The 19,071-nt window shown below is 37.2% G+C and overlaps 1 protein-coding gene across 1 annotated transcript; it reads right to left on the bottom strand.

The window, feature by feature from the left end:
- Window positions 1–112: 112 nt before the first annotated feature.
- On the bottom strand, window positions 113–2,877 carry LOC145913542 (catenin alpha-2-like). Its single transcript, XM_083001248.1, has 2 exons — window positions 1,568–2,877; window positions 113–1,474 (listed from the first exon to the last, which is right to left on the bottom strand). The coding sequence occupies exons 1-2, from the start codon at window positions 2,849–2,851 to the stop codon at window positions 173–175; spliced, it is 2,586 nt and encodes an 861-aa protein (XP_082857374.1). The 5' UTR covers window positions 2,852–2,877; the 3' UTR covers window positions 113–172.
- Window positions 2,878–19,071: the final 16,194 nt, after the last annotated feature.

The following is a 19,071-nucleotide window of genomic DNA, read 5'->3' as shown; positions in this document are numbered from 1 at the left end:
TAGGTTTGCCACAACATGGCACTTAGGACTAAGAAAAGAGCGCAAGCTTAAATTTTTATTTATATACGTACACTATAGTATGCAGAATATAATAATATAAGCATATAGGGTTGTTTTTGGCCCATTGCTTTCAGGCACTTTTCCTTGCTCATCGTCTCTACGCACCAATTAATCAAAGATCCGCTTTAAACTCACTCAGGGCTTGGACAGGGTTGACGAGCCGCTTTTGTGAAGCTCGTCGGATTGGTGCCTTTTTTAAATCTCCAATTTCTCGCCGAACAAGTGGTTTCTTTTCTGGTGCCTTCATTTTCCATAAAATACCAGCATGATGTTGACCAGGCTTTCTGTATTTGGTGGATGCAACATAGGATGACTTGACTGTAAGAACGACGGCATTCATCAGGTTCTTGGCAGCTTGAATGAGTGAAGTTGCACTGTCCAGGCCAGTAACGACCATTTCTCCCGGGATACTCTGTACCTCTGCCTTAACCTTAGCACACATATTAAGCTGATGGCAGTAGAGTGCAATGCGTTGCAAATAGGCCAAAAGATCTTGTTTGACAGAGGAATCTGGGCAAACCTCAGCAATGGCTCTGGCCAACTTGTCTAGACGATTACCAGTAACTGCAATGTGTCTGGCGGCATCAATAACATCACTTGTGTTTTTAAGTCTGCCCTGACCTCTAGTGAAGTCAGTCATTTCCATCATGATGACACACATGGATTTAGCCAATACAATGATGTCATTGGATGATTCGTCCCACTTGGAAATCTCTTGATCCAGAAGTTTCTTCTCTTCCACAAACTCCTGTACATTCTGTAAAATTTTGGCTTTTTCAGCCTCAGGAAGCTTCCTCATCAAGGTTTGGTCAGTTGGACCAGATTCAGTATCTACTGTTTTGCCACTAATGCGACTGTCAGATTCAGACATACCATCAACATCTGAATCGATATCTTCTGGGTTTTTAATCATAAGAACAGCTCTACGAATCTCCCTAACACCATCATAAACCAAGCGAGAGCTGTCAATGAAATCATTCTCTTGTGGATCCTCTGGTGGGTCTTTCACCAATGCTTCGATAGATATTTCAAGACGAGACTCAAAACTAGGCATGACTTGTTCTTTAAGATTTCGGCAAGTTTCAATCACTTTCTGTGTGTAGTAATCAGGTTCGTAATTATCCATTTCACTCACCACAACATCGCAAATTCTTGCTGTTCGACCCCTGATGTCACCTCCCTTGCGGTTAAGCATTTCAGCATTGCCTTGTTGCACTGCGACCACACAGCTTGTAACATCTTCCAAGATGTGGGCCTCTGATACAGCAAGGAAGTTTTCAATGGTTGTAATCTCATCAACTGCATCTGTCAAAGTTTGTACCTGATTCAGCCATAATTTCTTGAAAACATTCATGTTATCTTGAGCCACTTTGCTTGTGGGCCGTGCGGCCAATGTAAGTGCAGCATTTATAACCTGCGGGCATAGTATTTCAATTTGCTTGGCTGCCATGTTCACCATCTTGACACCCTCCTCATTGTTAGATACTGAACAAGCTAAATTTGCAACCTCAACTAATTTGTTTGCATGCTCGCGAAAGACTCGAGCATACTCCTTGACCTGTTTATCATCTCCACTTTGAGCAGCTTCGATCAATACAAGTATTGGAATATGTGTATCAATGAATGAATCAGAGACATGATCAATAACAGCTTTGCACAATTGTCGACGTAGGTCCTTAGTTTTCTGCTTCATCTGATCAACAGCTACCTTAAGGTCATCAGATTTATCTTGGCGACCAGCGTTGTCCATATATTCTTGCAAAAGTTCTTGCAGGGCCTGTCTAACAGCATTACACTCAGCAACAATTCTCTCCCTACGATCTTCTCTAGTGCAAGAAGAATCAGCCATCAAAGCAGCACCACTGATAATACTCTCCAAGCGCTCTTCCAATGATGGACGATGACGCACTTCATTAAAAGCCAATGGATCCATGTCAACGCGGTCAAGAAACTCATCTAAAGCATATGCCAACTCTCCTGCACCTTCCTCTGGCTTTGGATCAGATGGACCAGTGGCCTGTACAGCAGTTGAAATCTTTTCAAGAGCATTTTGGACTCGCTTGTATACAAAATCACGATTAGCTTTAGCTGCAGCAACTTCAGGGTGGCGAAGTGAGGCCAGTGAGGATGTGTATAGCATTATGCTGTTCTTGTTAAGATCAGCACGGGCAGCAGCCAAATCATCTCTTCTGCGAAGGTCTTTAAGGTCATTCTGTCTGACAATTGTTGCTTTGTTTAGCTTTGCAAGATCGGCACCAAATGCCTGAAAGTTTTCAAGCAATTCTTTAGGGTTGGTTGAATCTTTGACACGAGCCACACTCTTTTGCACAATCTTCAGTCGTCTAAGAAGCTCAAATACATCGGCCATATCAGCAAGAATTAAGAGACGTGTTACAGATGACAACAGGGCTCTAGCAGCTCTAACCATACTACCACGTTTCATGGACGAACAAGGTTCATCAGCAAAGGCGTGTGATGTGCTAGACATGACTTCTCCGTCTTTTCTGGTGTTTTCAACAGCTTCTTCCATTTCTGTCTTCAGCTCGGGGTTTTGACGTGCAATTTCTGCACCTCGCTCGATGAAAGATGCTGTAGCCCGTTCAACATCTTCTACCAGTACTTTTGGACGCTTGCTTTTACCCTTTTTCTTGTTAGACGGGCTTTTGCTATTGACCAATGTTGTCACTTGAATCACAAGAGGTTCAAGGGTTTTTTCTACTGATAAAGTGCGGATTTCCAAGTTTTTTGGGTTCCATTTTTGGCCCGAGTTTGATGAGGCAACAGAGCTCATTACAAATCTTTGTTTCTGTTGTTTAACGATATCCTGAAAGTTAAAGTACTTAGTCACAAACTATTGCCAAAATGTATTAAATACCCTTATCATTATTCAATGTCTATTGTAACTATTGGACATGCGTCTTGTATAAGGCGATCAACCGCTATACAAACAGAGTTTTTTTTTATTTACACCTGATCTTGCTTCAAACACCTTTATTATGATATTGATGCACTAAGCGCCTTTAACTAAAATTGAAACATCAATATCGCTTCAAGAAAACTACCTTTCTATAAATTGTTGTTGTTATTGGCAAATTTACGTTGTGCGCAAGATCCATCTACCTTTTCACTGAGGACGACTATTGGTGTACCTTGCCACTGGATTATAAATCTGGCAAAGCACGACTGTTTTTAACAACCGATTCTCGTCTGACACAAACGCCTCAAGACATTTTAATTTGAAGACGATAACCGCAACTATGTCTGTATACGTGAAAGTAGAAAATTGCGGCACAGAAATGTAACTATCTATCGGCAGAGTGAAGAAGTCATTTCTCGTTTTAATTAGTAGCACCAAATGGCAAATTATGACAAGAGCTATACGGTTCCCAATTTCAAATTACTCGCTATTTAAACCTTGCGTTGTTTGCAACAGGCTTAAAATTAAGGTTTTTCACCGGTCAAAGCCAGTCATTATCAGACATAACGTCATTTAATTGGGACTTCGCTTGGTGCGTAAGCACTGCATTGAACACAGAACGATTAAAAAGCATGTAGCCTAGACAAAACATAGGGAAGCTGCAGCTTTGCAATAATATGGCTTTTTTTGCACATATAAAACATAGGGAGTTTGACATTCTTCATGGTAAAATATTTGTTTTAGGATTTTTGGTTTTCCGTAAGTTGGTATTGTAGCAACACGCATGTTTTCCAGGCCGAGTTTTATGGGCGGCCAGAAGGGTCATAATGCGTCTGAATCAACACGTTGCTTATTTAACCAACATGTTCCTTATTTAACCAACATGTTGCTTATTAAGCAACGTGTTACTTGGCGCCAGAAGGGTCAAAATTCACACGTTGCTTATTTAAACAACATGTTGGTTAAATAAGCAACATGTTCCTTAAATAAGCAACGTGTTAAAAAAGACGTTGCTAGAAGGCGACCGTGGTCGGCCAAAAGGGTCAAAAGTCTGCCTAAACAACATGTTGCTTAAATAACGAACATGTTGCTTATTTAACGCACGTGTTCATTCTGACCCTTCTGGCGCGCTTTGTCACGTTGGTAACCTTTAACCCTGGCGGGAAATTGAACATTATTCAGCAGATTTAGAAGACCACGCTTTTTCTGAAACGTCGCGGGAAACGAACTTATTTATGTTGAACTAGTTTTTTTTATGTAGAACTGAAATCATTTTAATGTATGTCATATTATGCCCTTCATCACATTATAAGACCTACTTGACAAGTAAAGGTTCATTTCACTCTGTATCCGTTGTATTTTAGTTAAAGGTATAGGTATACTTATAGGCCTACTTTAAAAATGAATTTTCGGAGAGAAGTTCGACGGCTAATGGATGAGGCGCGATCGGGGAACAATAATGAAGCACTTGTTCAAAGGTCATGGTAATTCAGTAAATACAATTACTACTTGTACTGCAGCAACATAAACAACTCTAACTATATACAAGTCATTGTAGTTCATGAGCAATTTGTATGCCATAACGGTGACTTCATTGCATGTTCAGACTGAGAATGTTCCAGTATAACCCTGTTGCCAGGACAAGAAAAGGACCACCGTACAAAATTAAAGTTTATCTAAAGGGAACAAGTGAGATCCAATTTTAAATGATAATTGTTTTTTTTTAAATTACATCTTTGTTTCAGAATCCTGGAAAGAGTTGCGCATTAACAGAGATGCAACAGCACATGAAATCGATATACTTATTTCTGAAGCGTTTTTGGCCATGCCACATACTTGGTATAAACGTGACAAAAGTCACAAATACAACCCACTGGAAAAAACTGGTGCAAAAAATCTCAAGGAAAATTTATGCAGATCTGCACTATATTTTGACATTGTGAGCCAAATTTTTGTTTGATACCCAGAAGGTTGTGTTTTGTTGCATACAATTATTGACTAAAGTATAATGTGCAGAACAATAATGCACATAATTGTTCTGCTAGTTGTATTTATACCCAAGGTAAAAATCATTACAGCAAAATGGCGCATGCAACCTAAACCCATTAAACTAAAAATTGGAATTAATAATTTAAGTTTTTTCAACTTCTAGGAAAGCTCCCAGAATGAAGTTGAAAGTGATTTTCCTTCGGTAAGACATTTTAGTCAAAAATGAATGTACAAACTATTTGCATGAACAGTTTATATACCCAATGGTATTTTAACAGTAGAAGTATTGTTTTGCTTGAAGGTAGCCAATCCCAACACAATCAAGTTGTGAAAAATCGCATGGTAGCATACATTTAAACAAGAATAGATGGCATTTTACATAGATGTATTTAAACATGTTCAATTTATAGTTTGCAAAATGACTAACATGTGTCAGTGCTTAAATTTATCAAGCTAAAATATTTATTTGAGTTTACTTTTGTAATAAATTCCAACAATCAAATTGTTAGTTGTGTAGAAAAATCAGTGGTAAGACTGTTTTAAACTTAACTTTTGTAATATAAATACTATTTAAAGCAATATCAACATTTTGTGTTTGTAGACAAATGATCAAAATGTTAGTTTTGTAGAAGAATCAGCGGTAAGTTTGTTTTAAACGTAACTTTTATAATAAATACTATTCAACGTAATATCAACATTTTGTGTTCGTAGACAAATGATCAAAATGTTAGTTGTGTAGAAGAATCAGCAGTAAGTTTGTTTTAAACGTAACTTTTATAATAAATACTATTCAACGTAATATCAACATTTTGTGTTCGTAGACAAATGATCAAAATGTTAGTTGTGTAGAAAAATCAGCAGTAAGTTTGTTTTAAACATAACTTTTGTAATAAATACTATTTAAAGCAATATCAACATTTTGTGTTCGTAGACAAATGATCAAAATGTTGAATGTGTACAAGAATCAGCGGTAAGATTGTTTTACTCTTTAACTTTTGTAATAAATACTATTTAAAGCAATATCAACATTTTGTGTTCGTAGACAAATGATCAAAATGTTAGTTGTGTAGAAGAATCAGCAGTAAGTTTGTTTTAAACGTAACTTTTGTAATAAATACTATTTAACGTAATATCAACATTTTGTGTTCGTAGACAAATGATCAAAATGTTGAATGTGTACAAGAATCAGCAGTAAGTTTGTTTTAAACATAACTTTTGTAATAAATACTATTTAAAGCAATATCAACATATTGTGTTCGTAGACAAATGATCAAAATGTTGAATGTGTACAAGAATCAGCGGTAAGATTGTTTTAAACGTAACTTTTGTAATAAATACTATTCAACGTAATATCAACATTTTGTGTTCGTAGACAAATGATCAAAATGTTAGTTGTGTAGAAGAATCAGCAGTAAGTTTGTTTTAAACGTAACTTTTGTAATAAATACTATTCAACGTAATATCAACATTTTGTGTTCGTAGACAAATGATCAAAATGTTAGTTGTGTACAAGAATCAGCAGTAAGTTTGTTTTAAACATAACTTTTGTAATAAATACTATTCAACGTAATATCAACATTTTGTGTTCGTAGACAAATGATCAAAATGTTAGTTGTGTAGAAGAATCATTGGTAAGGTGGTATTTTTATTTCAATCCTGTGATGATAATCAGCAGCAACCTCTTTTTGTGTTTTAGACTGATTTTATAAACATTGATGACGCAGATATTTCAGTGGTATGATAAGTTTTTTATTTCTTCAGTACTATCAAGATAGTTATTTGGTTGTGTGTTTCAGGATAATTCACCATATGATGATGAAATACCAGTGGTACTTTCACCATGTTGTACTAAATACTATTGGACATGACATTCATGCCAAAATGGTTTTTAGTTGAATAATAGAGGATTAAGGGCAGCTGCTGTTCAATCACAGAGGAGATGGCGTCAAGCACTTGTACCATCATTTTATGAAGAAAACTTGTCATTTGAAGATGAAAATGTTATTTTTAGGTACAATTAGTTCCTGTTTCTGTATTGGTGAATTTACAAGTCAGTTAATAATAACAGTTTCATTTTGTTTATTACATGTTCTCTAACAGGTGTTACCATGTTGTTTTAGTGACTCAGAAATAGTGAAGGCTGGTATATATGAGCTTCGATCCAAACTTAAGGAGGATCATGTTAATATGTTTAATGTAGCACGAACAAATGTGCTGGATGGCGCAGTGCGGGCTGTTAAAAGACCTTGCTTTAACCCATTTGCAAGAGTCTCTGTAAAGTTTGCAGATGATTATGGTCAGTCAGAAGGTGCTGTTGATGCAGGCGGTCCAACCCGGGAGCTTTTTAGACTTGTTATGAAGGAAATTCACAATAGTCGAGTTTTTGAAGGGAACGATACCTCCAAAATTTTGGGCAGAAGTGGAATAGGTATGTATGTTCGTTCTGGATTTCCTTTTGCAAATATGTAAGATGCATCTTTCACCACCTGTTCAACCAAGGTTTCAAAACATGTAAACAATAAACAACCCAAATTGTAACCCTGTACTAATCATTGTTGTTTATGGATAGTGTCCATGTCTATTTTACATCAAATATTATTTTTAGCTGATAAGAATGACCTGTATTATGTGTATGGGTGTTTAATTTCGATGTCTGTTGTTCATGGTGGTCCTGCTCCTTCTTTTTGTTCCAAAGCATTATATGGTCAAATCCTACAAAAAAAACAAACATTTTTGGAATGGCTGGATAACCTCAGTCACACTCAAATATATTCCAAGCTAAAAAAAGTATGTTATTTTAATCAGCCTAATTTACTTTATTTGGGACTAGTGCAATGAATTGTGTCCAAGGTACAGGAAGCCAGTTCTGTTTGTGACACACAACAAGTAATGCAGGACTTGATTGAATTTTTTGAAATTTGTGGATGTGTGTGTAATGTTAATGCTCTTTCCGAGAAAAATGATGTTCTTGAACATGCAGTAAAGTTTTATATTAATGATCGTGTTGTTGGACAGTTGGACAGGTTTGTTTTGCACTGCACAAGCCATTTTGTTCCACTTCATTCAATGTAAAAATGCTTGATGTGCAGATTTATTGAAGGCCTTAACTGCAATGGCCTAGTAAATGTTATGAGAGAGCATGGCAAGGAATTTGAAACACTGTTTGTCTACCAACAACAACAACTTACAGCTCCAACAGTTATGGATTTATTTGCGAATTTGGAGTTGTCACCACCTGGAAGTAATAGACGTCACATGGAAAACAAAACTATTACATATTGGAGGGACTATATACTAGACATTGAAGGTTAGCATAATTATATTTTTTAAGTTGCTTTTGTTTGAACCATATATTTTACAGACAAAACAGTCAAGTGCACATTTGAAGATGTGCTGGTTTTCGCAACTGGTGCAGATCAACTTCCCCCTTTGGGGTTTTCTCCCACTCCATCCATATGCTTTTCTTCAGATGTGATTTACCCAACAGCCAACACATGTGCTAACATACTGACACTTCCTTTGGGTAATCAGGACTATGAATCATTCAAAAACTGTATGGATTTTGGCATTTTGAATGCATATGGTTTTGGTATGGCATAACCTTTAATTTTGCAATAAAAGTGGTAATTACACCATTGGTTATTACCGTACCGTCACTTTACCTTGCATTGCTGCATTAAAACACAACATTCGGTCATATCCAGACTCCGTTGTACAAATGACACTGTTTTCGTATTGTGGCGCAGTAACCGCGTTACGTTTTACTGCTGTTGAAGGCGCCCTTACTTCAATATTATTGCTATGAATACCTCGCAGTTGATTTCATTCTGTATTCATAACGTAGTGTGTACGCAATTTTGCGTTCCCTTGATTGAACACTGTCGTGGTTTTTGACCTTCCTGTCGCTGAGAGTGTCTGAAATTTCTTTTCTATTACGTTTATTGTTGTCTTGCATACAATTTTGAACAAAACATTAGCTAATTTGATGTTGGTGGAGTGTACGTTCCTTTGATTAATGTTTAATTTTTGTCCCAGAATCCTATACTTTGAAAAATTTTATATTGCCGTATGGAACGTACAGTATTAAGTGGACTTTGTGTAATACCGAAGGATTTATACTTTTCTTTTCAATACATATTGTACGAAACAAGATTTCATTACCAGAATATCGGCAAGCATAGTTTTCAACTGAATAAAATCTAAAAAAACAAAATTTTACAAATCTTACAAATTTTTAGTGCGCAATATTGTTGGCCGCAAAGAAAAAAGAACAAAACGACATGTGGGAACTATATCAAAAGGGTAGAAAGTTCAATAATAATCCCATTTCTTTGTGCATAGTTTCCTGAGCCGTCCAATGTTTCAAGCGAGTGATTTAGAGTCTAACGTTTGTGCAACGTATGCTAAGTTGTGCAATATTTTCAATGTTAAGCAAATCGTGTTTCTCATGTTAACCGTTAATTGCTGGTTCATGTGATAGCGTAAATTGTTTCCATTTCTCTGGACTGCCAGTGTGGCAGTCTAGCGTTTGGTCATTCTAGTCTTCTACTACTATCGCTTGACAACTACACGGCTTGCCTGCCTCGGTTCACATTAAGGAGCGGGGTAAGGCATAATTTGAGAAAAACCTATAATTTGTTCAGTGGCAACGTTTGCTTTTGCAAGTGCTGTGCCTGGCATTCTATACTCTATCAGTTGCCACGTAAACTACTAATGTGAAAATGATTGAAGTTAACATTGCCTGCTTTATGTCTTCATATTGGCACTTGGTAAGAATAAAATTGTACATACAAATTGGTAAAATTGATTAGTTCTAAACCAGAAAAAAGGAGATTACCAAATTCTAGCCCCAAGGCTCAGGCCTGTAAGGGTCAAGGACCATAAACTCTAAAGTGAGGTTCACCTAGGAACCCTATGCTTAACATAAGCGCTACCTACTGCGGCATACGTTACATTTGCAACTTGCGCAAAAGTCAGCTACTTAAACCAAACCGATATAATGTAAGCTGTCATACCCAGACCATCAATCCTTTGTCACATGTAATTGTTTCATTAAAACCCTCGCTTGCACATTATTATGTTTTGTTTCCATCTTTTGTTTTGTAATCGCTGAGCTAAACTTTATTGCAGATAACAACCGCTACGTAAAACCTCCGGCTGCACCTCTAAAACTTACATCTCTTTCCATACGACGTTTATCCATTAAGGGCAATAACAATTTATTATCTTATAGACTACTCGTACAAGATATTTGCAGATATACGAATACATAGCCTATAATTGCAAAATGAGGTTCTGTTATTTGTCGAATATCTATAGTGCACCGAAAGGTAAACCAATAAATATTTTCCAAGTGCAGATATTAAATTGTTACTAAACTGAGTATTTTTGCGTATATAGGTTACATTGTATAGCCTGCAGTGGCGGGTGTTCCCAATGAGGTACTGGTCCGTTCCGCTGACTCGAAGTGCATGCATCAACGCCTGTGAGATTGTCACTACACCCTCGTTTAAAGAGACCAAATACTGAATGATCAAGCGCCCAGTCGTTGCTTGTCTTACTTCCCATTAACGAATACCTATATGGGAATGTCCATGATTCCGATTACCTTCAGTCACAAATTCTTCCATTATAAATAAAGGTTTGTATTTTCACTGCAGCAACATACGACGCTAAATTCGTTAATTCTAGTGTTAATGTTCGCGCATTCGCGTTCTCGTACATAACTCCTAATAACTATTATTCCAGGCACCATTGCAGAAATGTATGTACTATAAGGTCGAATCGAAACACTCAGGTTCGGTTCGGCATATTTCTATCAACAATCTGAACATGAAATGTCATGCTAACAAACCAGTGGCGTATTTAGGTATGTGTAGGGGCCAAAAAATGTTTTAGTAGCGGCACGGTGTGACCAACCTGCACCGTCATCCTGTAGCTGACTGTAGTATAGTAATTTGAAGTTAGTATGTCAAAACATTAAGTTATATATAATTCCAAAGTTTTTCAGCATAGTGTAGGGTTACTGCCTAAACACATTCCCGGAAAGATTTATGTCAGTATAGCATTGACAAACTTTAACTTCCAAATTTTGAAACATTTTGGATTATGTTGGGGGTAGCCTACGCCCGTGTGGTGACCATGGGAACGATTGCGTCTCGGGCCTTGCACCCAAAGGATCCGACTGAATCTCGATGGCAAATCGGCCTTGAAGGCAACTTGCCTCCTCTATCTCAAGGTTTACTGTTGGAATTAAATAACTCCTTAACACAAGTCTGTGCGTCTTCTAAGTAGGAATAGGAACAAATAGGAACATTTTTGGAGAAATCGAAAGTTCTTGGTTTAATGGTATATCACGACAAATATACATTAACTGTAAGACCCCAAGTTATTCAAACTTACTTCGCCTAATGCGGATTGCAAAAACTTTTTTTTTATTTAACTGCCGCAATGGATGCAGAGGATCACACAAGTCATGAACCTGTGGCAAGCAACCCTGGACTCCAAACCTGTTAATCACTTGGCAGAGGGGCAGTGTTTTAAAATAACGGAGAGCCTCGACGGGTTCGTACCCCGGTGTACAAACAACTCGGGAGTTTTGCCCCTTCGGGTGGTATTCGAATTGGCCGACTCTCCGTCTTTCGTCATACAAGTAACGAAATATGTAACTCCGGACTTAGTAACCCCCACTGCAGCACGCATGTTTCCCAACTTAATTCTTCACACATTTGGAACACAGACGGACCGAAGGCTGCAGACGGTGTTAGGCTTTCCAGCAGAACTCGCAAAGTCTTCTGGCATCCTGCTCGACGACAGACCCTTTTTCATTGTAATTTGTTAAATACCCGTTCGCACTTTTCTCTGTCAATTCGCTGTCATTTTACTTTGCCACCCAACTAGTCTCGGTCACTTAACTAACAACTGGCACGCGGTAGAAGTTACTCGCTCAGTCACTAACGCGCTTGGAACAAATTAAACTTTACGACGCCTGGTTTTGCAAACTTGTGTTTCAATTAATAAATAAGTCTGTTCACGGAGTTTTAAATTTAGTATTAATAGCAAGAACACGCAAGCAGACTTAGCTTCAGCACAGCAGCAAGCCGACCGGAATCAATTGGCACGCTGCACTACCAACAAATTGAAAATTCGGTGGCCTTTCAAAATTTGCGTAACCGCCACTGATGAGTGTGAGCGTAGAATATATCCATTTATTGATATAATCCAACGAATAAATCCAAGTACAGCACAATTGTGGTTTCAACAACCTAGATCTTCACACGGCAACGGTTAGACCAGACTGACTAGCAGGCAGTAGTGGCCCTACTTATATAGTCTGCGGTTGACCATTATATGCCCCCTTATATGGGGTTGTTGCGCAACTTACATGCAACCTGAACTTGCTTACCGATTTGGTCGATTACGTCAGTTATTTATATGACTTGATTTCCTAAGTGCCCTATCTAGGTTATTTATGTTTAATTTCGTCTTATTAATTATTTGCCAAGGAAAATCTATGTTTAATTTGACCTTTAATTAGTTATTAAGGAAATACCTATGTTTCATTTAAACTTATTTATTTTTTGCCAAACAAATACCCATGTTTCATTTAACCTTGCGTAGTTTGTAACTATATGACTTGGTTTATAACGCAACTATAAAGTCCCTGCCTTCACCAGCTTGCGTTTATTCTGCTGCCACCATCTCTGCAATTTTTTGCTACTAAATTGTCCGATCAGGAATTGACCTAAACCGGAAATTAGATTTGTGTTTTTAACTTTTTCCCATGCCGCTTTGTTGAACATCAGGACTTGGGCATGCGTTGTACACATGATCGTAATAACTTTGGATTTTAACACTCGGCCATAACGTCGTTATAAGTTTTAGGGCCTTCTTTGGTTTCAATACATATGTTGTGCAGCGACATAAAATATACTAAATGAGTCGTATCAACAACAACAGTTTTGAGGTAAGTTAATATAAGGGCGCAATGTCAAGTTAGTCTTGCATGATTGTGAAGTTTTCTAGTGCAGAGGTTGACGCGTTGCCAAACCGTGCAAGTTCACAAAAGTTTTCCGACAAAACAACTCGCAACCATCGGAGTTGGTTGACGCAATCTTACCCGTCGCCATTGAGTGATTAAAATGCGACGTACGCCTAATGTTTGCACTTATCGGTTGGTAATCAAACTGTGCCAGGTATTTTTTAATACAACATGCAAAAAGCTAGTCCCCGCCAATGCAAATAGGGATAAAATTAACTACAGCTTTGTACAATCCTATTCCAAATAAGTCCAACTCATCAGTTAGCACATCCATTTCATGGTGTAATGCATCAACAGCTTCCTGGGATAATGGACAATTCGTTTCCGGGACAGTCACAACTGAAATGTGTTGTAACTGTCTTGAGACTGAAGAGTGGGAACCGTCTTGCTGCTGAAAAATGTCTTGGATAGCAGACAGATCTGAGTTTATATTTTGCAAACATCCTCTAACAAATAGTTGCAAAGGAGTTTGGTTTCTCTCTGTTCGTAAAGGATGGTTGTTCCATTGACTCCTAAACTCGCACAAATCACGATTTATACGTGGCAGAAATACGTACTGAATGGCCCATAAGTGCAACTCATTTGTTGGATCAAGATAACCCTCTTCCTCCAGGTATCTTAAAAATATTTGCAATAAATCAAACTAAAACGACTATTTTTACAAAGTATGTAGTGGAATATCATACATACCTAAAAATGTCATGGTAAAGATTAACCACACCATTCCATTGATCAAGCCAAAACCGTTCTATTCGTTGGTTGTGCACACTTCTACCTCTTAGTACACTTCCTCTATCCAATCCCTGGTATAGTTCCATAAACAAATTTATTTCAGAATTTTCTCCACCATGGTCCACACGAATTCTGGAAGGCACCCCATACTCAATTACAGAATTTGAAAAAGCATCCAACACTGTAGAAGCTCTGTTGTTGTTGCTGGCTTTTAAAAATGTAACCATTCGACTAAATCCATCAATACCGCCATGTATTACAATTCTCCACCTGAAATAAGAAAGAATTTTACCCTCCCACATCAGAGTGAAAAGTTTTCATATGTGATGCATTAACATTAAATCTTCCCATGTATATGTACACTTTACAATTTAGGATAAACAGTTACATAGTAGAAGACACGCAGATTACCTTATTAGTTTGTGATTTCCATCCACATGCCACAAAGAGTTGGGAGCTTTAACTAAATATTGTCTTCTACGAATGTTTCTACAGGTTGACCTAAAAGCAGCACCCTCCGGGTCTACTCTTAACATTGCATGTCGTACTCTGGATCTTTGTACCTTCAGTCCTCTTACTTTAAGTCTTGCAGTGACAGCATTTGGTCCAATTAATTGATTTCCTCGGATGCACTCTCGTACAATTTCATCCAAAGCTTCATCTTGTATGCTGCTAAATTGGCCAAGTTTTATGTTGTATGACCTAGAGAAAAGGATTTTTGTTTTGTTTATGTATATATATAATATATATAAATTGGTGGAAAAAATTTGACTCGCTAAGATATTAGTGTTTGGCAACAGATTTCAATAAAAGTTGAACATATTAAGATCTTTAACACTTTTCAGAATTTAAATGATTGTTTTTCATATGATTATTGTGACATGGGGCCTGACGGCACCATTGGTTGAGCATTGCTTGGCCATAGTGTTTCAACCTTGTTTTCTCCGTAAGGTTGCACCTAGTTTGGTGCCCAACGGATGACGGTGATTGTATAGTCACCACAAAGTGGAAGTCTTTGCTTGGCCATTTGGTCGGCAAAGTTGTCTGATAGTCACACCAGCTGCACTGATCAGACCTTACAGGTTGAAACAGTGGCCATTTGTATGCAGCTTACACAATTAAATGATTTTGTTTATTTGAATAAAAATCTCAAATTTGATAAAGCCAATGGTAAATTTGAAGATTACAAGATTTAAAGTCTTAACACTGTGACTATGTGGTCACATAGTTTATCTATTTCTGTATTATCCCAGTTATTCAAATTTCAAACATTGATTTTGATTTTGAAATTAATACTCCTACAAATTTTTGGCACAGGCAAATAACTTGTAACGTACATGATTTGTGCTGCAGGATAGCAAAATCAACAACCCTGCATCTAGACTAAATTAAGTCACATCCACAAATGTGAATTACACAAAACTAGTCGCACACACACAAACAAGAATAGATATTCAAAATTTACTCTTTGTTATATTCAAAACTACAACAAAGACCCCCAGGTTGAGAGCAAAGGCTCCATTAGGATAGATTTCTTTACAAATAATCCAGAAACAATTTGAAAATTGGAGTATATATATATATATAAAACTTTATTAAGTCATGCCTTAAACGCCTTTTTATTGTAGACAAGGATACATTCAGCATTTCTGCAATTTCAGGTCCTGAAAAGCCTGCATAAGTCACCAAAAAGAGTAATTGTTCATGAGATATTCTATATCTTGAAGCACCCACAGAGCCAGTGCATAATCGTCGTGGCTGGATAGTGCCAGTACCGGAGTTTTGATCTGCAACAAATATACATCCTTTATTGAACCTTAAGACTGCATATCATTATTTCTACTAAAAAAAGTTTTGTTTGTGGGGAATGCCTGTCTTGTACTTTGTCACAGAGCAAGTCGTTACGTCACCAAACAAACCGGTGATTCAGTAAGGTCAAATTTGGGGTTGCATGACCTTTTCATTTATTTGGTGCTGGGTGTTGTCAAAAAGTTAGTTGAAAAAACATTAAAATGTTCAAGGGGATGTAGCTAAAAATTTAATTACAGAAGTTTACCTTCATTTATCATTTATGTTAGGCCCACTTCTTGTTTATGCAATCAGATCAAAATTAGTTGCAGGATTGCTTAAAGTGCCAGGGGGGGTCGGACATTATTTTAGCTAAAAGGCTGCAAAAAATGCAAGCTGGTTATGCGAAAAAATTAATCACCAAAACCTCATCCAATTCGCAATTCAATGTTGGCCCTAACCCTTTTCTACGCAATGGAGGAAAAATTGTCACAAAAAAGTGGCTTTGGATCTTCCTAGAGACTCCTCAGATCCTTACTGTGTTTTGTCCAATGCAGCTGCAATCATTTTTTTCCCTTTAAATAGTACTAGTGAACCTTTATGGGTCAGGGACCACAGGAATTGTTTTGGGCAAAAAAGCAAGTCACTCAGTATGGGTATTAAATCTGATAACCTTCAAAACTTGATTTAGGGGATTTAATACTGATATGGCCTTTAGTAAGTAAAAATGATCTGATTGCAAAAGAATACATAAACCACACCAAGAAATTACAAAGGAAATTATATCCCACCTTCCTCAACATCGCTATTTTGCATGATTTCAGCACGAATCAAACGTATTGTGCAGTACTACTGTATCGGGTTCAGGTTAGCGGAAAGTAGAGCTGGTGCAAAAAAAATAAAACTTATCCAAATGGTAAAAAAAAGTCTTCTAAAACAAACATTAAGTTGTATCTATATTTATACACCATGGTTTCAGAAAATAAACACTACATCTATGTGAACAACAGACCAGCAGCCACTCCAGCCGCGCGTATGGTCTTCTGAAACTGCTGAATAATGTTCAATTTCCCGCCAGGGTTAAAGGTTACCAACGTGACAAAGCGCGCCAGAAGGGTTAAATAAGCAACATGTTCGTTATTTAAGCAACATGTTGTTTAGGCAGACTTTTGACCCTTTTGGCCGACCACGGTCGCCTTCTAGCAACGTCTCTTTTAACACGTTGCTTATTTAAGGAACATGTTACTTATTTAACCAACATGTTGCTTAAATAAGCAACGTGTGAATTTTGACCCTTCTGGCGCCAAGTAACACGTTGCTTAATAAGCAACATGTTGGTTAAATAAGGAACATGTTGGTTAAATAAGCAACGTGTTGATTCAGACGCATTATGACCCTTCTGGCCGCCCATAGAGTTTTGACCACCACGCATGTTTCCTGAAACTCTACACTGGAACGCCAGACGGAAGGATGCAGGCGGAGATTTTTTGCTTTCCTGCAGAGCTCAAACAATCTTTCTGACAACCACATTTTTCCTGACACTTCGCTATAAAACGTCCTCGTAATCGTTCTCCCCAGCCTGCTATTATTCTCGCCTTCGCGCTGTTATGTACCCATATTCTTTTGGTAGTTAATTTGCTCTAATTCAGTCACGTGTTAAAGTTTAGTTAAACGCGCTTGGAACAAATTAAACTTTACGCCTCCTGATTTTGCAAACGTGTATTTCAATTAACAAATAGGGGAAAGTCGTGTAATTTGGACCACTTAAGTTAAAACCCCAATAAAACAAAATATAGTAGTTGATCAGAAGAGTTATTGACACGATTTGGTATGTTATCACCCAAACTATTGTCAAGCAAAAAATCAGATTCTAGTTGTTATCATGTAGGGAATAATTAGTAATTAAAAATTTTGGACCGAGTGGTCCAATTTACACACTCGGTGTGTAATTTGGACCAGTAGTGTGTGTAAATTGGACCACTCACAATCCATGTGATTTCTCTTTCACTAAGTTGCTAAAAAGTAATGACAACCTTACACAAAAAACATTGTCACAATTTTTTGTACATTTCCACAATATTTAATTTGAGCTCAAATGTTTTATTAAACAGTATTTCTAAAATATGAAACAGTAAAATAACTAAAAATGACAAACAAACTTGAACACTGCAAAACAATACCATAAAATAAAGATATTCAAAGCAAGAAACATTACAACCATTGAAAACAACTACAATCTTATGCAAAAAAGCCATAATAATTGAAGAGCTGCAGACATGTTCAACCAGTTGATGTTCTAAATCTTCGGGAAGGTCTGTGCACATTCCTATGTGTTTCTTGGAGGCCACAGCATGCATATTTTTGCCTTCAACATGTCTCCTTAATGTGGTTTTTGGTACATTATAGGTCTTTGCCCAATTTTCCTTCAGTAACTGACTTAATTACTCAGTTGCATTGCCTCTTCCGACCAATTCAGATACATTCCTAGATTTTCTAGACTCTCGTATTCACATATTTAATGCTTATGACAACCTGCAGTTATGGTATATAAACATATAATAGATTGTTAGCAAAATTTTATTCAGATGTGACCTTATGATATATTATGAAAATTTTACCATATGCGTTAACTGTGTGCCTTTAATAATGCAAAAAATAATTAATATCAGTCCCTGTCGCCCAGTCCAAATTACACACATCATAGGGGTCCAAATTACACACTATCAACACATTTTTTGTACCTACTCTACTTTACTCTTGAGAAGCAGTAGTAGATTGGGCTTAATATACCGAAAGCAGTTACAGTTATATAACGAAAAAATCATGCCCAGCTGGATTTGCAATACACAGTAGGGAGATAATCACTAACAGTTTAATTTTTAAAACAAATATCAATTGGAGATTTTTTACAATTCCTCTTCTAACTACCGGGCTGTACTGTACTGCGCACAGTTTCAACTCGTCTGCTTTTCCCGTTTTGTCGGGTCTTCTTTCAAGCTGTACAAAAGATTTTTCGCCATCTAGCGTATATTTAAAAAAAAACAGGTAAACCAAATTACACGCAGGGTCCAAATTACACGACTTTCCCCTAAGTCTGCTCTCGGAGTCTAAATTAGTATTAACAGCTAGAACACGCAAGCAGACTTTTACCTTCAGTGATAGCAACAGGCCGGAATCTACAGTACGCTGCAGTGTGATAAAAATATTTTTTGTAAACAAAAATAGAGAAAACGTCAAAAATTGACTACAGGAATCAGTCTTTTCAAGTCGGTGAGCGACGGATCTGTCTTTACAAATCAATATAAATTCATACAGCTCCAAAAGGAGTTAAAGACGATCCTTCGGAGCTCTAGGATTATTGTTAACAAAAACAAACAAATCCAAATAACACCAACTCTACCATCTTACAGAATCAAATATAAACACGAATTCGCATGGAATGGTCAGTATTTCAGCATTAGGGGCGAGTCACGTATTTAAAAATTCAACTTCGCCACTCAAAACTTGCGTATTGGGACTTTCCCTACATGCAAAAAATATGCAA

The sequence above is a fragment of the Ascidia mentula genome, chromosome 9 (assembly GCF_947561715.1).
Source record: "Ascidia mentula chromosome 9, kaAscMent1.1, whole genome shotgun sequence".
Lineage (NCBI taxonomy): Eukaryota > Metazoa > Chordata > Ascidiacea > Phlebobranchia > Ascidiidae > Ascidia > Ascidia mentula.
The sequence above is the reverse complement of the archived record's forward strand: the minus strand, read 5'-3'. Positions and strand labels throughout refer to the sequence as shown.